The sequence below is a fragment of the Rhinoderma darwinii genome, chromosome 11 (assembly GCF_050947455.1).
Source record: "Rhinoderma darwinii isolate aRhiDar2 chromosome 11, aRhiDar2.hap1, whole genome shotgun sequence".
In the NCBI taxonomy this organism is placed as follows: Eukaryota; Metazoa; Chordata; class Amphibia; order Anura; family Rhinodermatidae; genus Rhinoderma; species Rhinoderma darwinii.
In genome coordinates, this window is record NC_134697.1 from 101,749,716 (window position 1) to 101,773,257 (window position 23,542).

General features: G+C 51.5%; 1 protein-coding gene across 4 annotated transcripts in view; it reads right to left on the reverse strand.

Annotated features, from left to right (window-relative positions):
* Nucleotides 1-989: 989 nt before the first annotated feature.
* LOC142663553 (centromere protein Q-like) overlaps nt 990-23,542 on the reverse strand; it is a 29,295-nt gene continuing 6,742 nt past the window's right edge. For all 4 annotated transcript variants that reach the window (XM_075842296.1, XM_075842294.1, XM_075842295.1 and 1 more), the window contains exons 2-9: nt 17,983-18,076; nt 14,401-14,455; nt 14,208-14,319; nt 10,707-10,778; nt 7,086-7,215; nt 5,288-5,401; nt 4,381-4,446; nt 990-1,280 (exon numbers count right to left, since the gene is read on the reverse strand). In XM_075842296.1, coding sequence (XP_075698411.1) covers nt 1,149-1,280; nt 4,381-4,446; nt 5,288-5,401; nt 7,086-7,215; nt 10,707-10,778; nt 14,208-14,319; nt 14,401-14,455; nt 17,983-18,051 — 750 coding nt within the window. In that variant the 5' untranslated portion in view covers nt 18,052-18,076 and the 3' untranslated portion in view covers nt 990-1,148. The remainder of the gene's footprint in view (nt 1,281-4,380; nt 4,447-5,287; nt 5,402-7,085; nt 7,216-10,706; nt 10,779-14,207; nt 14,320-14,400; nt 14,456-17,982; nt 18,077-23,542) is intronic.

Below are 23,542 nucleotides of genomic sequence, written 5' to 3' on the forward strand. Positions count from 1 at the left end.
ACGGCGGTAAACGCCCTGCGCACCATGACCTGCCGTTACATTACAGGGTACATGAGTAAATCCATCCTAAGCCTAGTCCTGCTCTCACAGCTGAAGGGTTTGTTATAATGTAGACAATTCTTCGGTAGCAGCAAGAACCTCTCCCCTGTCCTGGCCCTCAGACGGATTTAGCGGACTTACCTTTTACTATGGGATTTACATTAACCCTTTAATGCAGGAGCACCAGTGGTGGCCACCATGACAATGATTGGGAGCCCCTAACTGTCCTCAAGGCCCCAAAGAGTGGAAGGATGAGGTCACAGTGACGTAGCCCTGTCCGGTAAATGCTGCCGAAACCAATGCCGGGGCGCCGCTGTGCAGAGCAAACCAGCGCTGGGGTGACTGCACTAAATCAGATCTGAGGGGATCCCAGGGGGCGGACCCTCACCGATCCTACTGATATGACATCACAATTTCCGCAGTAACAACTGATGGCAAGAAACACAACATTTACATAAATATATACGTCGTCTGATTACCACACCGTGTCGTGAAGAATTATTTTTTTCGTTTTTTTTGCCTTCCTCTGGATCAACTAAGTTCCAAGATTTATCCCCCAACTTTTCTTTCGTCCACATCCCCTCCCCTGTAATCCCCACCTGTCCAAAGGGCCTGACCTTCCCAGGTGACATCATCAGACAGATACAATGCCGGGCTGGTGCCCTCCTGCCCGATACGGCACGGCCAGACCAGGAACGGTCAGGGCAACTTTATTTTGCTGGGTCACCGTTACTGGCCATGGTGGTCTCCAACATGCCATAAAGAGGTCTGTGTAAAGTCCAGATCTCCAGACTCTGAGGCCTGATGGAATCGCTCCAGTGACCTCACACACCCGAGCAGGTCTCTATTCTAAGGGGTCCAAAATGGAGGCCCATCTGCAACCTGAAACGGCAAACAGCCGATCCAGGACATTACACGTAAAGTAGTGTGTGGAGGTTACGCTGCGAGGGTGAATACAAAGAGGGGCACTTGGTGCGCTCCCTAACTTTATTTATACAAACCCACAATAAAAAAAACAAACAATGTATTCCACATGGCCGGCGACCGCTCGACCTGCTGGGGGGGGGTCATTCATAGTGACAGTCCCCTCCTCGTCAGGCGGGGTGCCGTCACACGGTGGAGGGGATCTCGGCATAGGACGTCTGGAGAAGACTCCGCACACTCTTATACATCGCACTGGACTGGATTTCAGAAAGTTCCTTCACAATTAATTTAGGGTTTTCCAGCTTTTTAACCTGATCCTGGAAAGAAAAGAGCAAATCAATAGGAGGAGCTAAAAACCGGCAAATAGATGAAATGTGACCCCCCCCGGCGGAACCCTTCACCGGCTGATAGATCAGACATATTGGCGGCACCAGAAAACTCTTAAAGGGGAATTCACTACTCAGATATTTATAGTATATCCACAAAGCATGCCATAAACGCTTGATAGATGCAGGTCCCCGCCCTGAGACCACCACCTATCCCTAGTCCCCGCCCTGAGACCACCACCTATCCCTAGTCCCCGCCCTGAGACCAACACCTGTCCCTAGTCCCCGCCCTGAGACCACCACCTGTCCCTAGTCCACGCCCTGAGACCACCACCTATCCCTAGTCCCCGCCCTGAGACCACCACCTATCCCTAGTCCCCGCCCTGAGACCACCACCTATCCCTAGTCCCCGCCCTGAGACCACCACCTATCCCTAGTCCCCGCCCTGAGACCACCACCTATCCCTAGTCCCCGCCCTGACACCACCACCTGTCCCTAGTCCCCGCCCTGAGACCACCACCTCTCTCTAGTCCCCGCCCTGACACCACCACCAATCCCTAGTCCCCGCCCTGACACCACCACCAATCCCTAGTCCCCGCCCTGACACCACCACCTATCCCTAGTCCCCGCCCTGAGACCACCACCTATCCCTAGTCCCCGCCCTGAGACCACCACCTATCCCTAATCCCCGCCCTGAGACCACCACCTATCCCTAGTCCCCGCCCTGAGACCACCACCTATCCCTAGTCCCCGCCCTGAGACCACCACCTATCCCTAGTCCCCGCCCTGAGACCACCACCTATCCCTAGTCCCCGCCCTGAGACCACCACCTCTCTCTAGTCCTCGCCCTGAGACCACCACCTATCCCTAGTCCCCGCCCTGACACCACCACCTATCCCTAGTCCCCGCCCTGAGACCACCACCACCTCTCTAGTCCCCGCCCTGAGACCACCACCTATCCCTAGTCCCCGCCCTGAGACCACCACCTATCCCTAGTCCCCGCCCTGACACCACCACCTATCCCTAGTCCCCGCCCTGAGACCACCACCTATCTCTAGTCCCCGCTCTGAGACCACCACCTATCCCTAGTCCCCGCCCTGAGACCACTAGCTATCCCTAGTCCCCGCCCTGAGACCACCACCTATCCCTAGTCCCCGCTCTGACACCACCACCTATCCCTAGTCCCCGCCCTGAGACCACCACCTATCCCTAGTCCCCGCTCTGAGACCACCACCTATCCCTAGTCCCCGCCCTGTGACCACCACCTATCCCTAGTCCCCGCTCTGAGACCACCACCACCTATCCCTAGTCCCCGCTCTGAGACCACCACCTATCCCTAGTCCCCGCTCTGAGACCACCACCTATCCCTAGTCACCACTCTGAGACCACCACCTATCCCTAGTCACCACTCTGAGACCACCACCTATCCCTAGTCCCTGCCCTGAGACCACCACCTATCCCTAGTCCCCGCTCTGAGACCACCACCTCTCTCTAGTCCCCGCCCTGAGGCCACCACCTATCCCTAGTCCCCGCTCTGAGACCACCACCTATCCCTAGTCCCCGCTCTGAGACCACCACCTATCCCTAGTCCCCGCTCTGAGACCACCACCTATCCCTAGTCCCCGCTCTGAGACCACCACCTATCCCTAGTCACCACTCTGAGACCACCACCTATCCCTAGTCCCTGCCCTGAGACCACCACCTATCCCTAGTCCCCGCCCTGAGACCACCACCTATCCCTAGTCCCCGCTCTGAGACCACCACCACCTATCCCTAGTCCCCGCTCTGAGACCACCACCTATCCCTAGTCCCCGCTCTGAGACCACCACCTATCCCTAGTCACCACTCTGAGACCACCACCTATCCCTAGTCCCTGCCCTGAGACCACCACCTATCCCTAGTCCCCGCTCTGAGACCACCACCTCTCTCTAGTCCCCGCCCTGAGGCCACCACCTATCCCTAGTCCCCGCTCTGAGACCACCACCTATCCCTAGTCCCCGCTCTGAGACCACCACCTATCCCTAGTCCCCGCTCTGAGACCACCACCTATCCCTAGTCCCCGCTCTGAGACCACCACCTATCCCTAGTCACCACTCTGAGACCACCACCTATCCCTAGTCCCTGCCCTGAGACCACCACCTATCCCTAGTCCCCGCCCTGAGACCACCACCTATCCCTAGTCCCCGCTCTGAGACCACCACCACCTATCCCTAGTCCCCGCTCTGAGACCACCACCACCTATCCCTAGTCCCCGCTCTGAGACCACCACCACCTATCCCTAGTCCCCGCTCTGAGACCACCACCTATCCCTAGTCCCCAGCTCAGAGACCACCACCTATCCCTTGTCCCCAGCTCAATGACCACCACCTATCCCTAGCTCAGAGACCACCAGCTCTCTCTAGTCCCCGCTCTGAGACCACCACCTATCCCTAGGCCCCGCTCTGAGACCACCACCTATCCCTAGTCCCCAGCTCTGAGACCAGCACCTATCCCTAGTCCCCGCTCTGAGACCAGAACCTCTCTCTAGTCCCCAGCTCCGAGACCACCACCTATCCGTAGTCCCCGCTCTGAGATCACCACCTCTCTCTAGGTCCCAGCTCCGAGACCACCACCTATCCGTAGTCCCCGCTCTGAGATCACCACCTCTCTCTAGGTCCCAGCTCTGAGACCACCACCTATCTCTCTAGGTCCCAGCTCTGAGACCACCACCTATCTCTCTAGGTCCCAGCTCGGAGACCACCACCTATCTCTAGGTCCCACATCCAGGCGGAGAATGAATTTAGAGGTGGCTGCCTATGTGTGCGGCTCTTTGGATTTAGGTCTGTGCAAGTTACGGATAGAGCCGCGCACGCTTTCTTGGGACCCGCATTTATCAGAACAGTTCACTATAGAAAAACAAGATGTAAAATGTATGGGGATGAGCGATCTAATTAACAATTGTTCATCCCCATACGTTCCGATCATTGATCTATCAAATTGCAGTGATCGTCGATCGGCACAACTCTGCCCGTGTAGAACGGCTTATAAACAGTTATGATTTTGAGATGTCCCTCTCATCATTTTCAGAAACACCAGAGCCCCACATACATACGTGCATGGTTGGAGCCTTGAACGTGCCTTGTGGAAGCGGCAGGGGGTCTTTATTTAAGAGTTGATCCTGTAAAATCAGAAACAAAGTGATAAACAAATGCAGGAAACGTCAGACGCGGAATAAAACTGCAATGACGGACGGTAATCTGGGGGAACATTGTGAAATGACGGCTCTACGTGGAGGAACAACGGCGAAGACGATCTCTATTACTGCTCAGGACCAACCATGGTGGCCCCAGGCCTGGGCTACACCAGACTTCCTGACAGAATTGCTTGTGTTTGATCATCCGGCCTCCCAAAAACAGAACAAAAAGTCACCAAAAAGTTGTATGGACCCCAAAACGCTGCCAATGAAAACCACAGGTTGTCTGCGGAAAAAAAAGGATTTCTATTTTGTATGGCCGTAATCGTATTGTAGAAACCGGTCACGGGAACTCCATAAAAACACAACCCAAATAAAACAGTCAGAATTGCCGTTTTTATTTTCTACGTACCCTAAATAAATAAAAAAATGATACAATACACCACAAAATGCCACTTAACATCACAACTGGTCCTGAAAAAACGACACCAAAAATAAAAATAAAAAGTTATGGAATGGGAAGATAAAATAACAAAAAATGGAAAAAATAAAAAAACAAAAAACAAAGCCACGCCACGTTATTTATTATATATATATATATTTGTATACGACGTTACGTTATTGCTGCGACGTTCATGCACAGGAATTCCCTGCAGTTCGTTACATACGTGAACATTGTATTGTGGGAAGGGGTTAATCTAGGGCTTCTCTCCATCCAGGGCTTCTCACACTAGCACACACATTGCTTGATGTGCACAGGTACAGCTCTGCTGCATCTGTAGGACACCGCGCTCCTCTCCATCTGTATAGTTAGAGCAGTACACACCGGGGACATGGCGTTTTCGGCTGCTTGTCCCTCCAAGGTCTTGACCTGCTCTCTTAAGGCCGCTGTAGATTCTTCTATCTGGTTTGCCGTCTCCGCAGCTTCTTCAATTTCATCCTACGGAGACAGTAAAAGTTACACAACCGGCACTCACAACCGCTACGGCCGTATTCACACCACAGGGAAAAATGGCCGATCCACAGTCCGTCTTTCATGGCCGTTTTGAATCCGTGTATCTACAAATTCCCATCCGTTTCCCGTTCGTCTCTCCATTTCCCATGGCCATTAAAAAACATGGCCGGGGTCCCTACCAGTCCAGATGACTACGAAGAGGTTTGGCTTTAGATAACACTTAGACCTTTGTGGTTCTTCTTCGGCGGTTATATACGGATTTTGTATCGCGCTTATAAGATGGGAGTTTCTATTTGGCTTCTTTATTTCCTTTGCTAATAAGAATAAAAACAGAATTTATAAAAATAAAAAAAGATGGATTTCAATTGTTAGGGTTTTTTGTCCCAACCCCCTGAAAACACCAGCGCCCACGTAGACCGTGCCACCGCGCCCACGTAGACCGTGCCACCGCGCCCACGTAGACCGTGCCACCGCGCAGACCATGCCACCGCACCCACGTAGACCGTACCCACGTAGACAGTGCCACCGCGCCCACCTAGACCGCACCCATATAGTGCCACAGAGCCCACTTCAATACACCCCCTAGAATATAGTCCACACCCCCCCCCCCCCCCCCCGTAGATCGCATCATTGGGACTCCCTCTGGGAGCAGATTCCCCGGCCAGAGCATCGGCCACGCTGTGGATTCCCCTCCAGGACCCCGTGATGTCACGGCTGACAGAGATGATCTCACAGGTAGATCGATCATCAAGTATATATCATTTAATATACGGCCGGAGAATAACCCAGACACGGTGCTCAGCGTATTGTGCAGATTCTGGGCTGCAATTTTATTTATAGCTTCAGGCTCTCCGTAAAAAATGATGTCATCTATATCCTGTCCTACATGTGGAACGGCTCTCAGGACGTCACATCCCGTGGGGACAGAATCTGCTCCTCTACACCCGGCTCATGAGACTTATTCTTAATCTATCAGGACTGTGCTCTTCATTGAAGACATGCAGTTATTTTGATACATTGATAACGTAGACCCCACCTGTACATTCATCTCCAGTACTCTCACATTTCTTCCTTATTGGACCCGATACCCCCCTATGCAAGCTCGGCTCTTCCTGTCCCTTCACTAGTGGCCATTAGATTGGGGCATCTCCCTATCACGAGTTACAGTGGATGCCGGGGTATGGTATGAATGAACACAGGTAGCGGTGTAAACTGCGGGATCATCATATATGGACAGTGAGGTCAAGGGGTTCCCCGGGCTCAGCGCTGTTCCCAGGGAGTCCTCTTGGGGGGGCCAGGATCAGTATGCGACGACCCTCACAAGGATTGATTCCTGAAAGACGACAGGTCAAAAATTATCCATGGTCTATTTCTTTTATAAAAAATAAAAAAAACGGTGGTGTGAATGCAGCCGTAGAACTGCATTGTAATCAAAACGGACGTAAAAAATTATAAAATAAAAAGCGCCGTTTTTCAATGTGGTGTGAATGTAGCCGTAGAGATCACAGCACTCTGACCCCCCCCCCCCCCGGCCGATCGGGCATTGGTGGCCCATTCTAGCCTTGATCAGACTGTCTGGTGTTTCCATGCCATTACATAGGGCTGCAATGAACCGTTCCAATATCGATCACCACCAGCAATCACAGCGATAACAAAACGTGGCACTTACGTCCAGCAGCTCCAGGGTGTCCTCGTACTCCCGGACCTTCTGCTGCTCCGCCTGCACGTCCCGGGCGAGGTCCCTCAGCTTCCCCAGCTTAGTTCCCGGGACTTTCATGTTCTTACAGTGCTTGAGAAGTCTAAACGGACCGTGACAGACCATCAATCCCAGCAGGAGGCGCCGCCACATCTCACAAACGCTCCAACCCCCAGTACCGCAGGTCTATCCACCCTTAACCCTTTCCCTGCAGCCGTTATTCACATTTTACTCCCCACCTTCCAAGAGTCCGTGGATATAGTTGTACGAGGGCTTGATTTCTGCGGGAGGAATTGTCGTTTTCCCAGCACCATTTACTGTACCGTATAATGTACTGGGAAAAGACGCTTTGTGGGTAGAATGGGTAAAAACAGCGATTCCTCCATTGATTTTGTGTTTGGTTTTTATGGCGTTCACCGTGTGGCTAAAAAGTCACGTTCATTTTATTTTGAGGGTCGATGCGATTACGGCGACACCAAAATGATAGATTATTTTATGTCTTACTACTAAAATCCGGTCGCCATATACAGAACGGGTTCATTTTTCCGTCCTTTGCACAGCGTGCGAGCTGGTTTTGGCGGCGCGCGCGGTCGTTTCTATTGGTACCATTTTAGGGAACATGAGACTTTTTGACCACTTTCTATTCCATCTTTTGTGGGAGCGGAGGTCACCAAAAAAACAGGTTGGATTTTTACGGCGTTCGACATGCGAGTTAAATAACGACGGACGCGGCGATACCGGTTATGGGAATTTTATTTTTTGACATTATATTCGGGGGAAAATGGGAAGTTTTTTTTTTTTTTGGACAATTTTTTTTTAATTGAATTTTGTTTATATTAAAAAAAACTTGATTCCACTCTATTTTACTAGTCCCCTCCACGATAGAATGAGATGACGATTCTGAAAGCCTTAATAGCAGTACAAAGATGGCAGACCGGAGGCCTTCATTAGACCAGCAGGCTGCCATGACGACCATCGAGGTCAGAGAGGTCTAATGGCGGAGATGCCGCGGGCACTATTCACTGGCATCTAAGGAGTTAAACACGTGGGATCCCGCTCATTAAACTGTTGTTTCGGCTGTTGGATACATGTAAGACATACGGCGGATGTCGGGAAGGGGTTAAGGACCAAGCAATATTTTTTTATTTTTCCGTGGAGGTAGCGGTGAGGACTTGTTATGCTGCAGCGGAACGAACTGTATTTTTTCAATGCCACAATTTTTTTGGGGGGGGGAGGGTTTGCAAAAAAATAAAAAATTAAAAAGCCTGAAATGCCACCATTGTTTTTTGACTGTTTACCGACTGGTGAAACAAACAAGTTATCGTTATTCTACAGCTCGGTACTAATCCGGCGATACCACATAAGTCCGGGTTTATGTTTTGGTAATTTTACACAATAAAAACACGTTTTATAAAAATAAAAAAAAATTAAAAAATAAGTCATTGTGTGCGTCGCTGAGATCCAGAGCGTCTTCGTTTTTCAGGCAGCCGAGTCACGTGACGGCTTGTTTTTGTGGGATCGGTTGGATTTTTTTCATTGGCACATACAGTGGAGGAAATAAGTATTTGATCCCTTGCTGATTTTGTAAGTTTGCCCGCTGTCAGAGTCATGAACAGTCTAGAATTTTTAGGCTAGGTTAATTTTACCAGTGAGAGATAGATTATATAAAAAAAACAGAAAATCACATTGTCAAAATGATATATATTTATTTGCATTGTGCACAGAGAAATAAGTATGTGACCCCCGACCAACCATTAAGAGTTCAGCCTCCTCCAGACCAGTTACTGCTCCAAATCAACTTGGTGCCTGCATTATAGACAGCTCTTACATGGTCACCTGTATAAAAGACTCCTGTCCACAGACTCAATGATCAGTCTGACTCTAACCTCTACAACATGGGCAAGACCAAAGAGCTTTCTAAGAATGTCAGGGACAAGATCATAGACCTGCACAAGGCTGGAATGGGCTACAAAACCATAAGTAAGACGCTGGGTGAGAAGGAGACAACTGTTGGTGCAATAGTAAGAAAATGGAAGACATACAAAATGACTGTCAATCCACATCGATCTGGGGCTCCATGCAAAATCTCACCTCGTGTGGTATCCTTCATCCTGAGGAAGGTGAGAGCTCAGCCGAAAACTACACGGGGGGAACTTGTTAATGATCTCAAGGCAGCTGGGACCACAGTCACCAAGAAAACCATTGGTAACACAATCCTGCAGTGCCCGCAAGGTCCCCCTGCTCAAGAAGGCACATGTACAGGCCCGTCTGACGTCTGCAAATGAACATCTGGATGATTCTGAGAGTGATTGGGAGAAGGTGCTGTGGTCAGATGAGACTAAAATTGAGCTCTTTGGCATTAACTCAACTCGCCGTGTTTGGAGGAAGAGAAATGCTGCCTATGACCCAAAGAACACCGTCCCCACTGTCAAGCATGGAGGTGGAAACATTATGTTTTGGGGGTGTTTCTCTGCTAAGGGCACAGGACTACTTCACCGCATCAATGGGAGAATGGATGGAGCCATGTACCGTCAAATCCTGAGTGACAACCTCCTTCCCTCCAGCAGGACATTAAAAATGGCTCGTGACCCGAAACATACAGCCAAGGCAACAAAGGAGTGGCTCAAAAAGAAGCACATTAAGGTCATGGAGTGGCCTAGCCAGTCTCCAGTCCTTAATCTCATCGAAAATTTATGGAGGGAGCGGAAGATCCGAGTTGCCAAGCAACAGCCTCGAAATCTTAATGATTTACAGATGATCTGCAAAGAGGAGTGGGCCAAAATTCCATCTAACATGTGTGCAAACCTCATCATCAACTACAAAAAACGTCTGACTGCTGTGCTTGCCAACAAGGGTTTTGCCACCAAGTATTAAGTCTTGTTTGCCAAAGGGATCAAATACTTATTTCTCTGTGCAAAATGCAAATAAATAGAGATCATGTTAACAATGTGATTTTCTGTTTTTTTTTATATATAATCTATCTCTCACTGGTAAAATTAACCTAGCCTAAAAATTCTAGACTGTTCATGTCTTTGACAGGGGGCAAACTTACAAAATCAGCAAGGGGTCAAATACTTATTTCCTTCACTGTATAATTAAATGATTCAATTTTATAATTTTTTTTTTGTGGGCAGGAATGCAAAACAAGCAGCAATTCCGCCATTGATACCTGTGGGGGGGGGTTCCTACTGTTTAACGCACTGTAAAAATAACAAGTTCCCTTTTATTCTACAGGTCGTTGCGCTTGTGGCGATACCAAATATGATTTTTTTTTTATTGTGAAATATTTTTTTAAAGACACATTATAGGGAGATGAATATGGCAGATTTGGGGGCTTTGTTAGGCCCCGAGCTGCTAAAGTAAAGCATCGGACCCCCGCCATAGCGTCGCGCTGAAGGTCTGACTAAGGGAGCCCCCTCCTGTGTAGCTCTACTCAGAAATACGAACATCGGGGGCCGTACGATCACCACTGCGGCCATAGAGCAGCGGCAGCCATGATTGGTCCAGTTGTGGGTCACATTTCCTGGTGGACATCATGGGGTGACCACCAGAACGGTTATAACAGAAAAACACATTGGGGGGGGGGGAGGTTACCTTTGCTTAAGACGAGCGAGATGGCCTTGTATCTGTTCAAAGGCTGGAACTTTTTTCCTGCTCAGCACGGACCTGGGACACAAAAACGTAAAAACATAATCCAGTAATTACTCCGAAAAACGACACTACACGATATTCCACCACGATAATCCTACGTACTGAGGGCTCATCACAGCCCCAGCCCGGATACTGACCAAGTACTACTAGGATCTCCTCCCCAACCGCACCCCTGGAGAAGACCTCCCATTCCACGAAAGAGGGCACCCCACCCCACACAGCCAGTCTTCTGGAAGAACTCCGGAGGATCAGATTAACATGTGAAATATTTAGAGGATTTTTTTCATATTGCATGAAGCTCGGTGGAATTTGAGGAGCATGGATTTAATGGGAGACTCCAGAGTTGACGGGGGCTCCTCGACCCCAGGGACATTTACTGCCTAAGAACTCCCTTCACTGGGTGGTTGATCTGTAGCCACCATAGGAGTGACCGGCGGTATCTGAGGAGAGGGAATCCAGGGGGAGCTGGTTTATTTTACCATTTTTGAGGACATCCAACTGTAGAGGGCGAGACTTGAATCGAACCGCTCTTACTGCCGGGATGGAAGATGTTAAGAGTCCCAGAACGACATTCAATGTCTGAAAGAGGTCAAATAGGAAAAGAACAACTCCACTTCCGCTGTACATAGCAGTGACGCCCGCTCGCCAGAAGACTGATCTTGTAAGCTGAAGAGTGGGAGCGCGCGCACTCTAGTCTCCCCAGCTCTTCCGCTGTACGTAGCAGTGACGCCCCCTCGCCAGAAGACTGATCTTGTAAGCTGAAGAGTGGGAGCGCGTGCACTCTAGTCTCCCCAGCTCTTCCGCTGTACGTAGCAGTGACGCCCCCTCGCCAGAAGACTGATCTTGTAAGCTGAAGAGAGCGCGCGCACTCTAGTCTCCCCAGCTCTTCCGCTGTACGTTGCGACGCCCGCTCGCCAGAAGACTGATCTTGAAAGCTGAAGAGTGGGAGCGCGTGCACTCTAGTCTCCCCAGCTCTTCCGCTGTACGTTGCGACGCCCCCTCGCCAGAAGACTGATCTTGTAAGCTGAAGAGAGCGCGCGCACTCTCCTCTCTCCAGCTCTTCCACTGTACGTAGCAGTGACGCCCCCTCGCCAGAAGACTGATCTTGTAAGCTGAAGAGAGCGCGCGCACTCTAGTATCCCCAGCTCTTCCGCTGTACGTTGCGACGCCCCCTCGCCAGAAGACTGATCTTGTAAACTGAAGAGAGCGCGCGCACTCTAGTCTCCCCAGCTCTTCCGCTGTACGTAGCAGCGACGCCCGCTCGCCAGAAGACTGATCTTGTAAGCTGAAGAGTGAGAGCGTGCGCACTCTAGTCTCCCCAGCTCTTCCGCTGTACGTTGCGACGCCCGCTCGCCAGAAGACTGATCTTGTAAGCTGAAGAGTGAGAGCGTGCGCACTCTAGTCTCCCCAGCTCTTCCACTGTACGTAGCAGTGACGCCCGCTCGCCAGAAGACTGATCTTGTAAGCTGAAGAGTGAGAGCGCGTGCACTCTAGTCTCCCCAGCTCTTCCGCTGTACGTTGCGACGCCCGCTCGCCAGAAGACTGATCTTGTAAGCTGAAGAGAGCGCGCGCACTCTAGTCTCCCCAGCTCTTCCGCTGTAACACTGTCCGTAGCTGATTGGACGGTGTCACAGCCATAGTAACACACCCCCTTGCCAATACACGCCCCATTGACCGTTCAGGGGGTTAAATATCGGGCGCCAAATATAAGGCTCCGATATCTAAACAACGGAGGGAGGTAGAAATAAATGTAAAGTGCCCCTGGGTTTGTGCAGCCCCCCCCCCCCCCCCCCCATTACATGCCGCACCTGTATGGGGAGGAGAAAGGTTCCCTTTAAATATCCAGAACTTCTCTCTCTGTTGTAATCTGGTGAATCTCTCCCCGTATGATGGAGGGACATATTCTAGTGGAGTAACGAGGATGTCCCCAGAATCAGGACTGTGATATAATGAGGGGGGGGGTCACACGGGGCTTCACATTAGATCCAGGTTCACTGATCCTACATGTAATTGTTGTGCTTCTCCCCACGTTGCAGGTCACATGGACACTTCAGCAGATCTAGACCCAGGTTACTGGTTACTTTTGATTGGGAAAGAGTCACTAGTTTCAGTGGACCTGAATGTGTTACAACCACGTGTGATATTGACTCTGTGTGACATTGTGTGACACTGACATTGCGTGATATTGTGTGACATTGCGTGATATTGTGTGATATTGTGTGATATTGTGTGACATTGTGTGACACTGACATTGCGTGATATTGTGTGACACTGACATTGCGTGATATTGTGTGACATTGCGTGATATTGTGTGATATTGTGTGACATTGCGTCACATTGGGTGATATTGTGTGATATTGTGTAACATTGTGTGATATTGTGTGACATTGGTGCAGCACAAACATCTCTGGTGTCCGCAGTGTAAAGAGACACTAATAGAGGGGAGTGTATTGTGCGTCTCTTGTCACCTCAAGGTGTTTGGGACCTTCTGTACGTGATTGTAGGTTTGTCTGGGGGGATTCCTTTGAGGTAGGGGGGGGGGAGTCGCTTCTTATAATCAAACAAGCTCTGCTGCCGGAATTGAATGTGGTCAGAAAATGGTCCCTTTTTGTATTGGAGGGTAAGCCGCGCGTCTCCCGCGTGACATGAGGGGCTTTTAGTGCGGCCCCTTTTATTAAACTGCATGGGAAATGTTTCTCCTTAAAACGATTTTAGTAAAATGGTGCGTTCAGAGTGAAATTGCTGATCAGTAGAGCGATTCTGTCCCGGAGCAGGAGGGGGATGGGCGCTGATTACATGTTTACTGACAAGAAGATCGAACAATCGATGGAAATCGATGAATAGTTGTGGCCTGAGGCGCTGTGAGGCTCCTAAGCCTGTCCTTTCTCTGGGGTCACGGGGTTAGGCGCTTCCTAAACGCACCGCGTCACCGGAAGCCATGAAACATGTGGACCGGAAGCTAAATGCAATCTGCCGCCAGGCCCGTTCACTGCGCCAAACGTTCCGGCAGAGTAACGAGGCGCATGGGGAAGAAAACCCCCAACAGAGGCGGTCAGAACGCGGCCCAACCCGCCAACTCAACGAGAGCTCCGCCCGGGAGAGAAGGGAGGCCGGACCCAGACTATCTGAAGCCAGAACCGCCCCAATAGGTAACGCTCCATGGGGGTCCCCGAATATTGCGATTCCCATCCGGAGAGCAGAAAACCTAACCTGGGTGTGTAGAGGGAGGGGACCTATCTTCCCAGGTTTCCTATCACATGGGAGGTCCTCCAGTATATAGGTGCCTAACAATTACAGGGACAGAAGAAGTCCTGAGAACCCTCCCTGTGCAGAGTACTGGTATTCTCGCGGATTATCAGGGTGGAAATGAAGTTCTGCACCAGGAAGATCATGTATGGCCAGTCTTCTGCTATAGGGGACAAAGAATACAGCAGTACAACTTACAATACTGCCGTGTCAATACAGCGCTCAATGTGCTGTATAACCTCCGCCTGCAGGGGGCAGGCCGCCTTCCCTTTCTTCAGCCGCATCACCTCGTTCTCGGTGGAATCACGACCTGTAAACAGATGACGAGGGGTCGCATGTCACACAGACACCTATCACCAGGGAGCACATAGAAGCGGATATCATCACTTACGCGGTCTTTTCCCAGACGTCTGGTCTCCTGAGTTTCGCTTCTTACGTTTCCGGACCTGTGGGCAAAGTACAGAGACATTATAAAAACGACACGCGGTCTGAAGATACTGAACTTCTGACACTTCTAAACCCCTCCGGAGAAGCAAGACGCAGCCCTGAGGCACAGACCAACGGCTGCAGCAGGGGGGACTGAGTGACATCATCAGGACCACACCATATACGGAGATGATAGGTAAGCGCAGGACTGTGGGCAAAGTACAGAGACATTATAAAAACGACACGCGCTCTGAAGATACTGAACTTCTGACACTTCTAAACCCCTCCGGAGAAGCAAGACGCAGCCCTGAGGCACAGACCAACGGCTGCAGCAGGGGGGACTGAGTGACATCATCAGGACCGCACCATATACGGAGATGATAGGTAAGCGCAGGACTGTGGGCAAAGTACAGAGACATTATAAAAACGACACGCGGTGTGAAGATACTGAACTTCTGACACTCCTAAACCCCTCCGGAGCAGCAAGACGCAGCCCTGAGGCACAGACCAACGGCTGCAGCAGGGGGGACTGAGTGACATCATCAGGACCGCACCATATACGGAGATGATAGGTAAGCGCAGGACTGTGGGCAAAGTACAGAGACATTATAAAAACGACACGCGCTCTGAAGATACTGAACTTCTGACACTTCTAAACCCCTCCGGAGAAGCAAGACGCAGCCCTGAGGCACAGACCAACGGCTGCAGCAGGGGGGACTGAGTGACATCATCAGGACCACACCATATACGGAGATGATAGGTAAGCGCAGGACTGTGGGCAAAGTGCAGAGACATTATAAAAACGACACGCGGTCTGAAGATACTGAACTTCTGACACTTCTAAACCCCTCCGGAGAAGCAAGACGCAGCCCTGAGGCACAGACCAACGGCTGCAGCAGGGGGGACTGAGTGACATCATCAGGACCGCACCATATACGGAGATGATAGGTAAGCGCAGGACTGTGGGCAAAGTACAGAGACATTATAAAAACGACACGCGCTCTGAAGATACTGAACTTCTGACACTTCTAAACCCCTCCGGAGAAGCAAGACGCAGCCCTGAGGCACAGACCAACGGCTGCAGCAGGGGGGACTGAGTGACATCATCAGGACCACACCATATACGGAGATGATAGGTAAGCGCAGGACTGTGGGCAAAGTACAGAGACATTATAAAAACGACACGCGCTCTGAAGATACTGAACTTCTGACACTTCTAAACCCCTCCGGAGCAGCAAGACGCAGCCCTGAGGCACAGACCAACGGCTGCAGCAGGGGGGACTGAGTGACATCATCAGGACCACACCATATACAGAGATGATAGGTAAGCGCAGGACTGTGGGCGGCTCCCGTATACATCCCCTCGGCACATATATGAGGTGCCACTTACTGGCTCATTCCCGACGCAGCCATTTTTCAGTTTTTCCTCCGTCTCCCAGAAGCCTTAGCTTTTTTATTTCTCTGTCGATAAAGCCGTATGATAATTTTTTTTTTGCAGGACGGACTGTCGTTTTTAGTGCTAACATTTTGGGTTTGCTAGATCTTATTTTTATATAATTTTTTTTTGGGGGGGGGGCAGTAGAATTTCTGGGATACGGGTTTTTCCCTTGCAGGGTTCCTCCGGCTTATCTGGACTTTACTTTAGGGGGAATAAAATGGAAAAAGGAGGGGTTTTTTTTACTTTAATTTTTCTTGTACATTATAAAAAATAGTTTTTAACGGTTTATTCATTTTTTTAGGTGACCCTAGGGGGGTCTTGATTGGGAGATCGTTTCATCACTGGTACACTGCGGTATTTACCGGCTCCTATAAAGCCTTAACCTCTTGGCCGCCAAGGGGGAGCATGGAGCGGGCTCATGGGTGGAGTCAAAACTCCACTGCAACGGCTGGGATCGCAGGTAACTCAAAAGCAACCACAGCATCGAAGCGGTCAGAAATAGGGGGCGCCACCTCCATCAGCCCTGTGATTGTGGATGCCTATGGTTGTCATGGCAGCCTGGGGGGCTATCTTTATTGTATGAATGGAGGCCGTACAGAGGCTGCTGGGATGTATCCTCTCTGCGATCTCCATATGTAGCATGCCTTGTAGGGTCCTTTACTCTGCAGATGGACCCAGATCACTATTAGACATCGTCCATCACTCCAGAGAACACGTTGTTCCAGAGCACAGGGACCATGTGCTTTACACCACACCGGCTGACACTTGGCACTGTGCGTGGTAATCTCAAGCCTGTGGGCAGCGGCCATGGAAACGCATATCATGAAGGTCCAGCCGCACAGTTCTGCTGCTGTCGTCACTTCCAGAGGGGGGTAGATCTCTGTAGTGAGTGATATAACAGGGGATAGGCCATATATACATGTCACGCATTTCAGCACTCGCCAGCTCCTCTCTGAGTTTGCGTGGTCAATGTTACTCCTAAATGCTTCCACTTCACAATAACAACACTTACAGGTGACCGGGTCAGATCTAGCAGATAACACTTACAGGTGACCGGGTCAGATCTAGCAGATAATAATAACACTTACAGGTGACCGGGTCAGATCTAGCAGATAACACTTACAGGTTACCGGGTCAGATCTAGCAGATAATAATAACACTTACAGGTGACCGCGTCAGATCTAGCAGATAACACTTACAGGTGACCGGGTCAGATCTAGCAGATAATAACACTTACAGGTGACCTGGTCAGAGCTAGCAGATAACACCACTTACAGGTGACCGGGTCAGATCTAGCAGATAATAACACTTACAGGTGACCGGGTCAGATCTAGCAGATAATAACACTTACAGGTGACCAGGGCAGATCTAGCAGATAATAATAGCACTTACAGGTGACCGGGTCAGATCTAGCAGATAATAACACTTACAGGTGACCAGGGCAGATCTAGCAGATAATAATAGCTCTTACAGGTGACCGGGGCAGATCTAGCAGATAATAATAACACAGGTGACCAGGGCAGATCTAGCAGATAATAACACTTACAGGTGACCAGGGCAGATCTAGCAGATAATATCACTTACAGGTGACCGGGTCAGATCTAGCAGATAATAACAATTACAGGTGACCGGGTCAGATCTAGCAGATAATAATAACACTTACAGGTGACCGGGTCAGATCTAGCAGATAATAATAACACTTAAAGTTGACAAGGGCAGATCTAGAAGATAATAATATCACTTACAGGTGACCGGGGTAGATCTAGCAGATAATAGCACTTACAGGTGACCGGGGCAGATCTAGAAGATAACAATAAAGTCACTTCTTCAATACACCCCATACTACTGTTAATGTTTGTCCATGGAGGTTACATGGCTGTGTGCTTGATTTTATGCATCTGTTTGCAATGGGTGTGACTGAAATTAAATAAGAAGGGGAGTCTACATACTTGTGTACACATAGTGAATATTAGCTGTACTACCTAGTGTGAGTGTAGCATCGACCTCAGGCCACAATAGAGGCTCAGGCTGCTGCTCTGCCATTCCTCCATGCTTTATACTGCAGCTGTTTTTAGATTGGCTGCTGTGTACACTTGCACCTGCACTTACCTTTGTACCGCTGACCGACTTCACCGCTTTTACAAACGTGACTCTGGTGCGCTGACGTTTTGGAGCCATCTTTCTGTCACTGGATCCAGGATGTCTGCAAAATATAAAGAAATCACATCTAGTTATATCATTAAACAAAGAGGGTCACCACAAGCAGTGCCAGGACCCCACAAAATCAATGCCAGAAAGTGTTCCCCATAAACAGAGCCAGGCAGCAGAGTCCCCGTCCCCCCCCTATACACAGTGCCAGGAAGCAGAGTTCCCTCATAAACAGAGCCAGACAACAAAGTCCCCCTTATACACAGTGCCAGAAAGCAGAGTCCCACCCCTATACAGCTCCACTAAGCAGAGTCCATCCTATACAGTGCAAGACAGCAGAGTTCCACCAATAAACAGTGGCAGTAAGCAGCGTTGCCCCTATAAACAATGTCAGCAGTAGAGTCCCTCTATAAACAGTGCCCGCCACCAGAAAACCCCTATATATAGCGCCAGCCACCAGTGCCCCACCACTATACACAGTGCCAGTCAGCAGAGTTCCCCACTATACACAGTGCCAGTCAGCAGAGTCCCCCTATACACAGTGCCAGTCAGGAGAGTTCCCCCCTATAAACAGTGCCAGTCAGCAGAGTCCCCCCTATACACAGGGCCAGTCAGCAGAGTCCCCCATATACACAGGGCCAGTCAGCAGAGTCCCCCCTATACACAGTGCCAGAGTCCCCCCTATACACAGTGCCAGCCAGCAGAGTCCCCCATACACAGTGCCAGTCAGCAGAGACCCCCATACACAGTGCCAGCCAGCAGTTCCCCCTATACAGTGCCAGTCAGCAGTTCCCCCTATACACCGTGCCAGTCAGCAGTTCCCCCTATACACCGTCAGTCAGCAGTCCCCCCTATACACAGTGCCAGAGTCCCCCCTATACACAGTGCCAGCCAGCAGAGTCCCCCATACACAGTGCCAGTCAGCAGAGACCCCCATACACGGTGCCAGCCAGCAGTTCCCCCTATACAGTGCCAGTCAGCAGTTCCCCCTATACACCGTGCCAGTCAGCAGTTCCCCCTATACACCGTGCCAGTCAGCAGTTCCCCCTATACACCGTGCCAGTCAGCAGAGTCCCCCCCTATACACAGTGCCAGTCAGCAGAGTCCCCCTATACACAGTACCAGCCAGCAGAGTCCCCCTATACACAGTACCAGCCAGCAGAGTCCCCCTATACACAGTACCAGCCAGCAGAGTCCCCCTATACACAGTGCCAGTCAGCAGTCCCCCCTATACACAGTGCTAGTCAGCAGTCCCCCCTATACACAGTGCCAGTCAGCAGTCCCCCTATACACAGTGCAAGGCAGCAGAGTTCCCCCCTATACATAGTGCTAGCCAGCAGAGTCCCCCTATACACAGTGCCAGTCAGCAGAGTTCCCCCCTATACACAGTGTCAGTTAGCAGAGTTCCCCCCTACACACAGTGCCACTCAGCAGTTTCCCCCTATACACAGTGCCAGTCAGCAGAGTCCCCCTATACACAGGGCCAGCCAGCAGAGTCCCCCCTATACACAGGCCAGTCAGTAGAGTTCCCCACTATACTCAGTGCCAGTCAGCAGAGTTCCCCCCTATACACAATGCCAGTCAGCAGAGTTCCCCCCTATACACAGTGCCAGTAAGCAGAGTTCCCCCCTATACACAGTGCAAGTCAGCAGAGTTCCCCCCTATACATAGTGCCAGTCAGCAGAGTTCCCCCCTATACACAGTGCCAGTCAGCAGAGTCCCCCCCTATACACAGGGCCAGTCAACAGAGTCCCCCCTATACACAGTGCCAGTCAGCAGAGTCCCCCCTATACACAGCGCAAGGCAGCAGAGTTCCCCCCTATACATAGTGCCAGTCAGCAGAGTTCCCCCCCTATACACAGTGCCAGTCAGCAGAGTCCCCCCCTATACACAGGGCCAGTCAACAGAGTCCCCCCTATACACAGTGCCAGTCAGCAGAGTCCCCCCTATACACAGTGCCAGTCAGCAGAGTTCCCTCTATGCACAGTGCCAGTCAGCAGAGTTCCCCCCTATACACAGTGGCAGTCAGAGTTCCCCACTATACTCAGTGCCAGTCAGCAAAGTTCCCCACTATACACAGTGCCAGTCAGCAGAGTCCCCCCTATACACAGTGCCAGTCAGCAGAGTTCCCCCAATACACAGTGCCAGACAGCAGTTCCCCCAATACACAGTGCCAGGCAGCAGTCCCCCCCCATACACAGTGCCAGTCAGGAGAGTCCCCCCTATACATAGTGTCAGTCAGCAGAGTCCCCCCCTATACATAGTGCCAGCCAGCAGAGTTCCCCCTATACAGTGCCTGTCAGCAGAGCGCCCCATATACACAGTTCCAGTCAGCAGAGCCCCCCTATACGCAGTGTCAGACAGCAGAGCGCCCCCTACACGCAGTGCCAGTCAGCAGAGTCCCCCCTATACACAGTGTCATATCAGCAGAGCGCCCCATATACACAGGGCCAGTCAGCAGAGTCCCCCTATACTCAGGGCCAGTCAGCAGAGTCCCCCTATACACAGTGCCAGTCAGCAGAGCCCCCCTATACACAGTGCCAGACAGCAGAGTCCCCCTATACACAGTGCCAGTCAGCAGAGCCCCCCTATACTGAGTGTCAGCAGCAGAGTTCCCCCCTATACACAGTGCCAGTCAGCAGTTCCCCCCTATACACAGTGCCAGTCAGCAGAGCCCCCCTATACACAGTGCCAGTCAGCAGAGCCCCCCTATACACAGTGCCAGTCAGCAGAGCCCCCCTATACACAGTGCCAGTCAGCAGAGTCCCCCTATACACAGTGCCAGTCAGCAGAGCCCCCCTATACGGAGTGTCAGAAGCAGAGTTCCCCCCTATACACAGTGCCAGTCAGCAGTTCCCCCCTATACACAGTGCCAGTCAGCAGAGCTCCCCCATATACACAGTGCCAGTCAGCAGAGTTCCCCCATATACACAGTGCCAGTCAGCAGAGTTCCCCCATATACAGTGCCAGTCAGCAGAGCCCCCCTATACACAGTGCCATATCAGCAGAGTTCCCCCCTATACACAGTTCCAGTCAGCAGAGTTCCACCTATATACACAGTGCCAGTCAGTAGAGTCCCCCCTATACTCAGTGCCAGTCAGCAGTTCCCCCCTATACACAGTGCCAGTCAGCAGAGCCCCCTATACGCAGTGTCATATCAGCAGAGCGCCCCATATACACAGGGCCAGTCAGCAGAGTCCCCCTATACTCAGGGCAAGTCAGCAGAGTCCCCCTATACACAGTGCCAGTCAGCAGAGCCCCCCCTATACGGTGTCTCAGCAGCAGAGTTCCCCCCTATACACAGTGCCAGTCAGCAGAGCCCCCCTATACACAGTGCCATATCAGCAGAGTTCCCCCCTATACACAGTGCCAGTCAGCAGAGTTCCACCTATATACACAGTGCCAGTCAGCAGAGTCCCCCCCCCCTATACACAGTGGCAGTCAGCAGAGTTCCACCTATATACACAGTGCCAGTCAGCAGAGTCTCCCCCTATACTCAGTGCCAGTCAGCAGTTCCCCCCTATACACAGTGTCAGTCAGCAGAGTTCCACCTATATACACAGTGCCAGTCAGCAGAGCCCCCCTATACTCAGTGCCAGTCAGCAGAGTTCCCCCATATACACAGTGCCAGTCAGCAGAGTTCCCACATATACAGTGCCAGTCAGCAGAGCCCCCCTATACACAGTGCCATGTCAGCAGAGTTCCCCACTATACTCAGTGCCAGTCAGCAAAGTTCCCCACTATACACAGTGCCAGTCAGCAGAGTCCCCCCTATACACAGTGCCAGTCAGCAGAGTTCCCCCAATACACAGTGCCAGACAGCAGTTCCCCCAATACACAGTGCCAGGCAGCAGTCCCCCCCCATACACAGTGCCAGTCAGGAGAGTCCCCCCTATACATAGTGTCAGTCAGCAGAGTCCCCCCCTATACATAGTGCCAGTCAGCAGAGTCCCCCCTATACATAGTGCCAGCCAGCAGAGTTCCCCCTATACAGTGCCTGTCAGCAGAGCGCCCCATATACACAGTTCCAGTCAGCAGAGCCCCCCTATACGCAGTGTCAGACAGCAGAGCGCCCCCTACACGCAGTGCCAGTCAGCAGAGTCCCCCCTATACACAGTGTCATATCAGCAGAGCGCCCCATATACACAGGGCCAGTCAGCAGAGTCCCCCTATACTCAGGGCCAGTCAGCAGAGTCCCCCTATACACAGTGCCAGTCAGCAGAGCCCCCCTATACACAGTGCCAGACAGCAGAGTCCCCCTATACACAGTGCCAGTCAGCAGAGTTCCCCCATATACACAGTGCCAGTCAGCAGAGTTCCCACATATACAGTGCCAGTCAGCAGAGCCCCCCTATACACAGTGCCATGTCAGCAGAGTTCCCCCCTATACACAGTGCCAGTCAGCAGCGTTCCACCTATATACAGAAGTGCCAGTCAGCAGAGTCCCCCCCCTATACACAGTGCCAGTCAGCAGAGTTCCACCTATATACACAGTGCCAGTCAGCAGAGCCCCCCTATACTCAGTGCCAGGCACCAGAGTTCCCCCATATACACAGTGCCAGTCAGCAGAGCCCCCCTATACTCAGTGCCAGTCAGCAGAGTTCCCCCATATACACAGTGCCAGTCAACAGAGTTCCCCCATATACACAGTGCCAGTCAGCAGAGCCCTCCTATACTCAGTGCCAGTCAGCAGAGCCCCCCTATACTCAGTGCCAGTCAGCAGAGTTCCACCTATACACAGTGCCAGTCAGCAGAGTCCCCCCTATACTCAGTGCCAGTCAGCAGATTTCCGCCTATATACTCAGTGCCAGTCAGCAGAGCCCACCTATACTCAGTGCCAGTCAGCAGAGCCCCCCTATACTCAGTGCCAGTCAGCAGAGTTCCACTTATACACAGTGCCAGCCAGCAAAGTCCCCCCTATACTCAGTGCCAGTCAGCAGATTTCCGCCTATACACAGTGCCAGAGTCCCCCCTATACACAGTGCCAGCCAGCAGAGTCCCCCATACACAGTGCCAGTCAGCAGAGACCCCCATACACAGTGCCAGCCAGCAGTTCCCCCTATACAGTGCCAGTCAGCAGTTCCCCCTATACACCGTGCCAGTCAGCAGTTCCCCCTATACACCGTCAGTCAGCAGTCCCCCCTATACACAGTGCCAGAGTCCCCCCTATACACAGTGCCAGCCAGCAGAGTCCCCCATACACAGTGCCAGTCAGCAGAGACCCCCATACACGGTGCCAGCCAGCAGTTCCCCCTATACAGTGCCAGTCAGCAGTTCCCCCTATACACCGTGCCAGTCAGCAGTTCCCCCTATACACCGTGCCAGTCAGCAGTTCCCCCTATACACCGTGCCAGTCAGCAGAGTCCCCCCCTATACACAGTGCCAGTCAGCAGAGTCCCCCTATACACAGTACCAGCCAGCAGAGTCCCCCTATACACAGTACCAGCCAGCAGAGTCCCCCTATACACAGTACCAGCCAGCAGAGTCCCCCTATACACAGTGCCAGTCAGCAGTCCCCCCT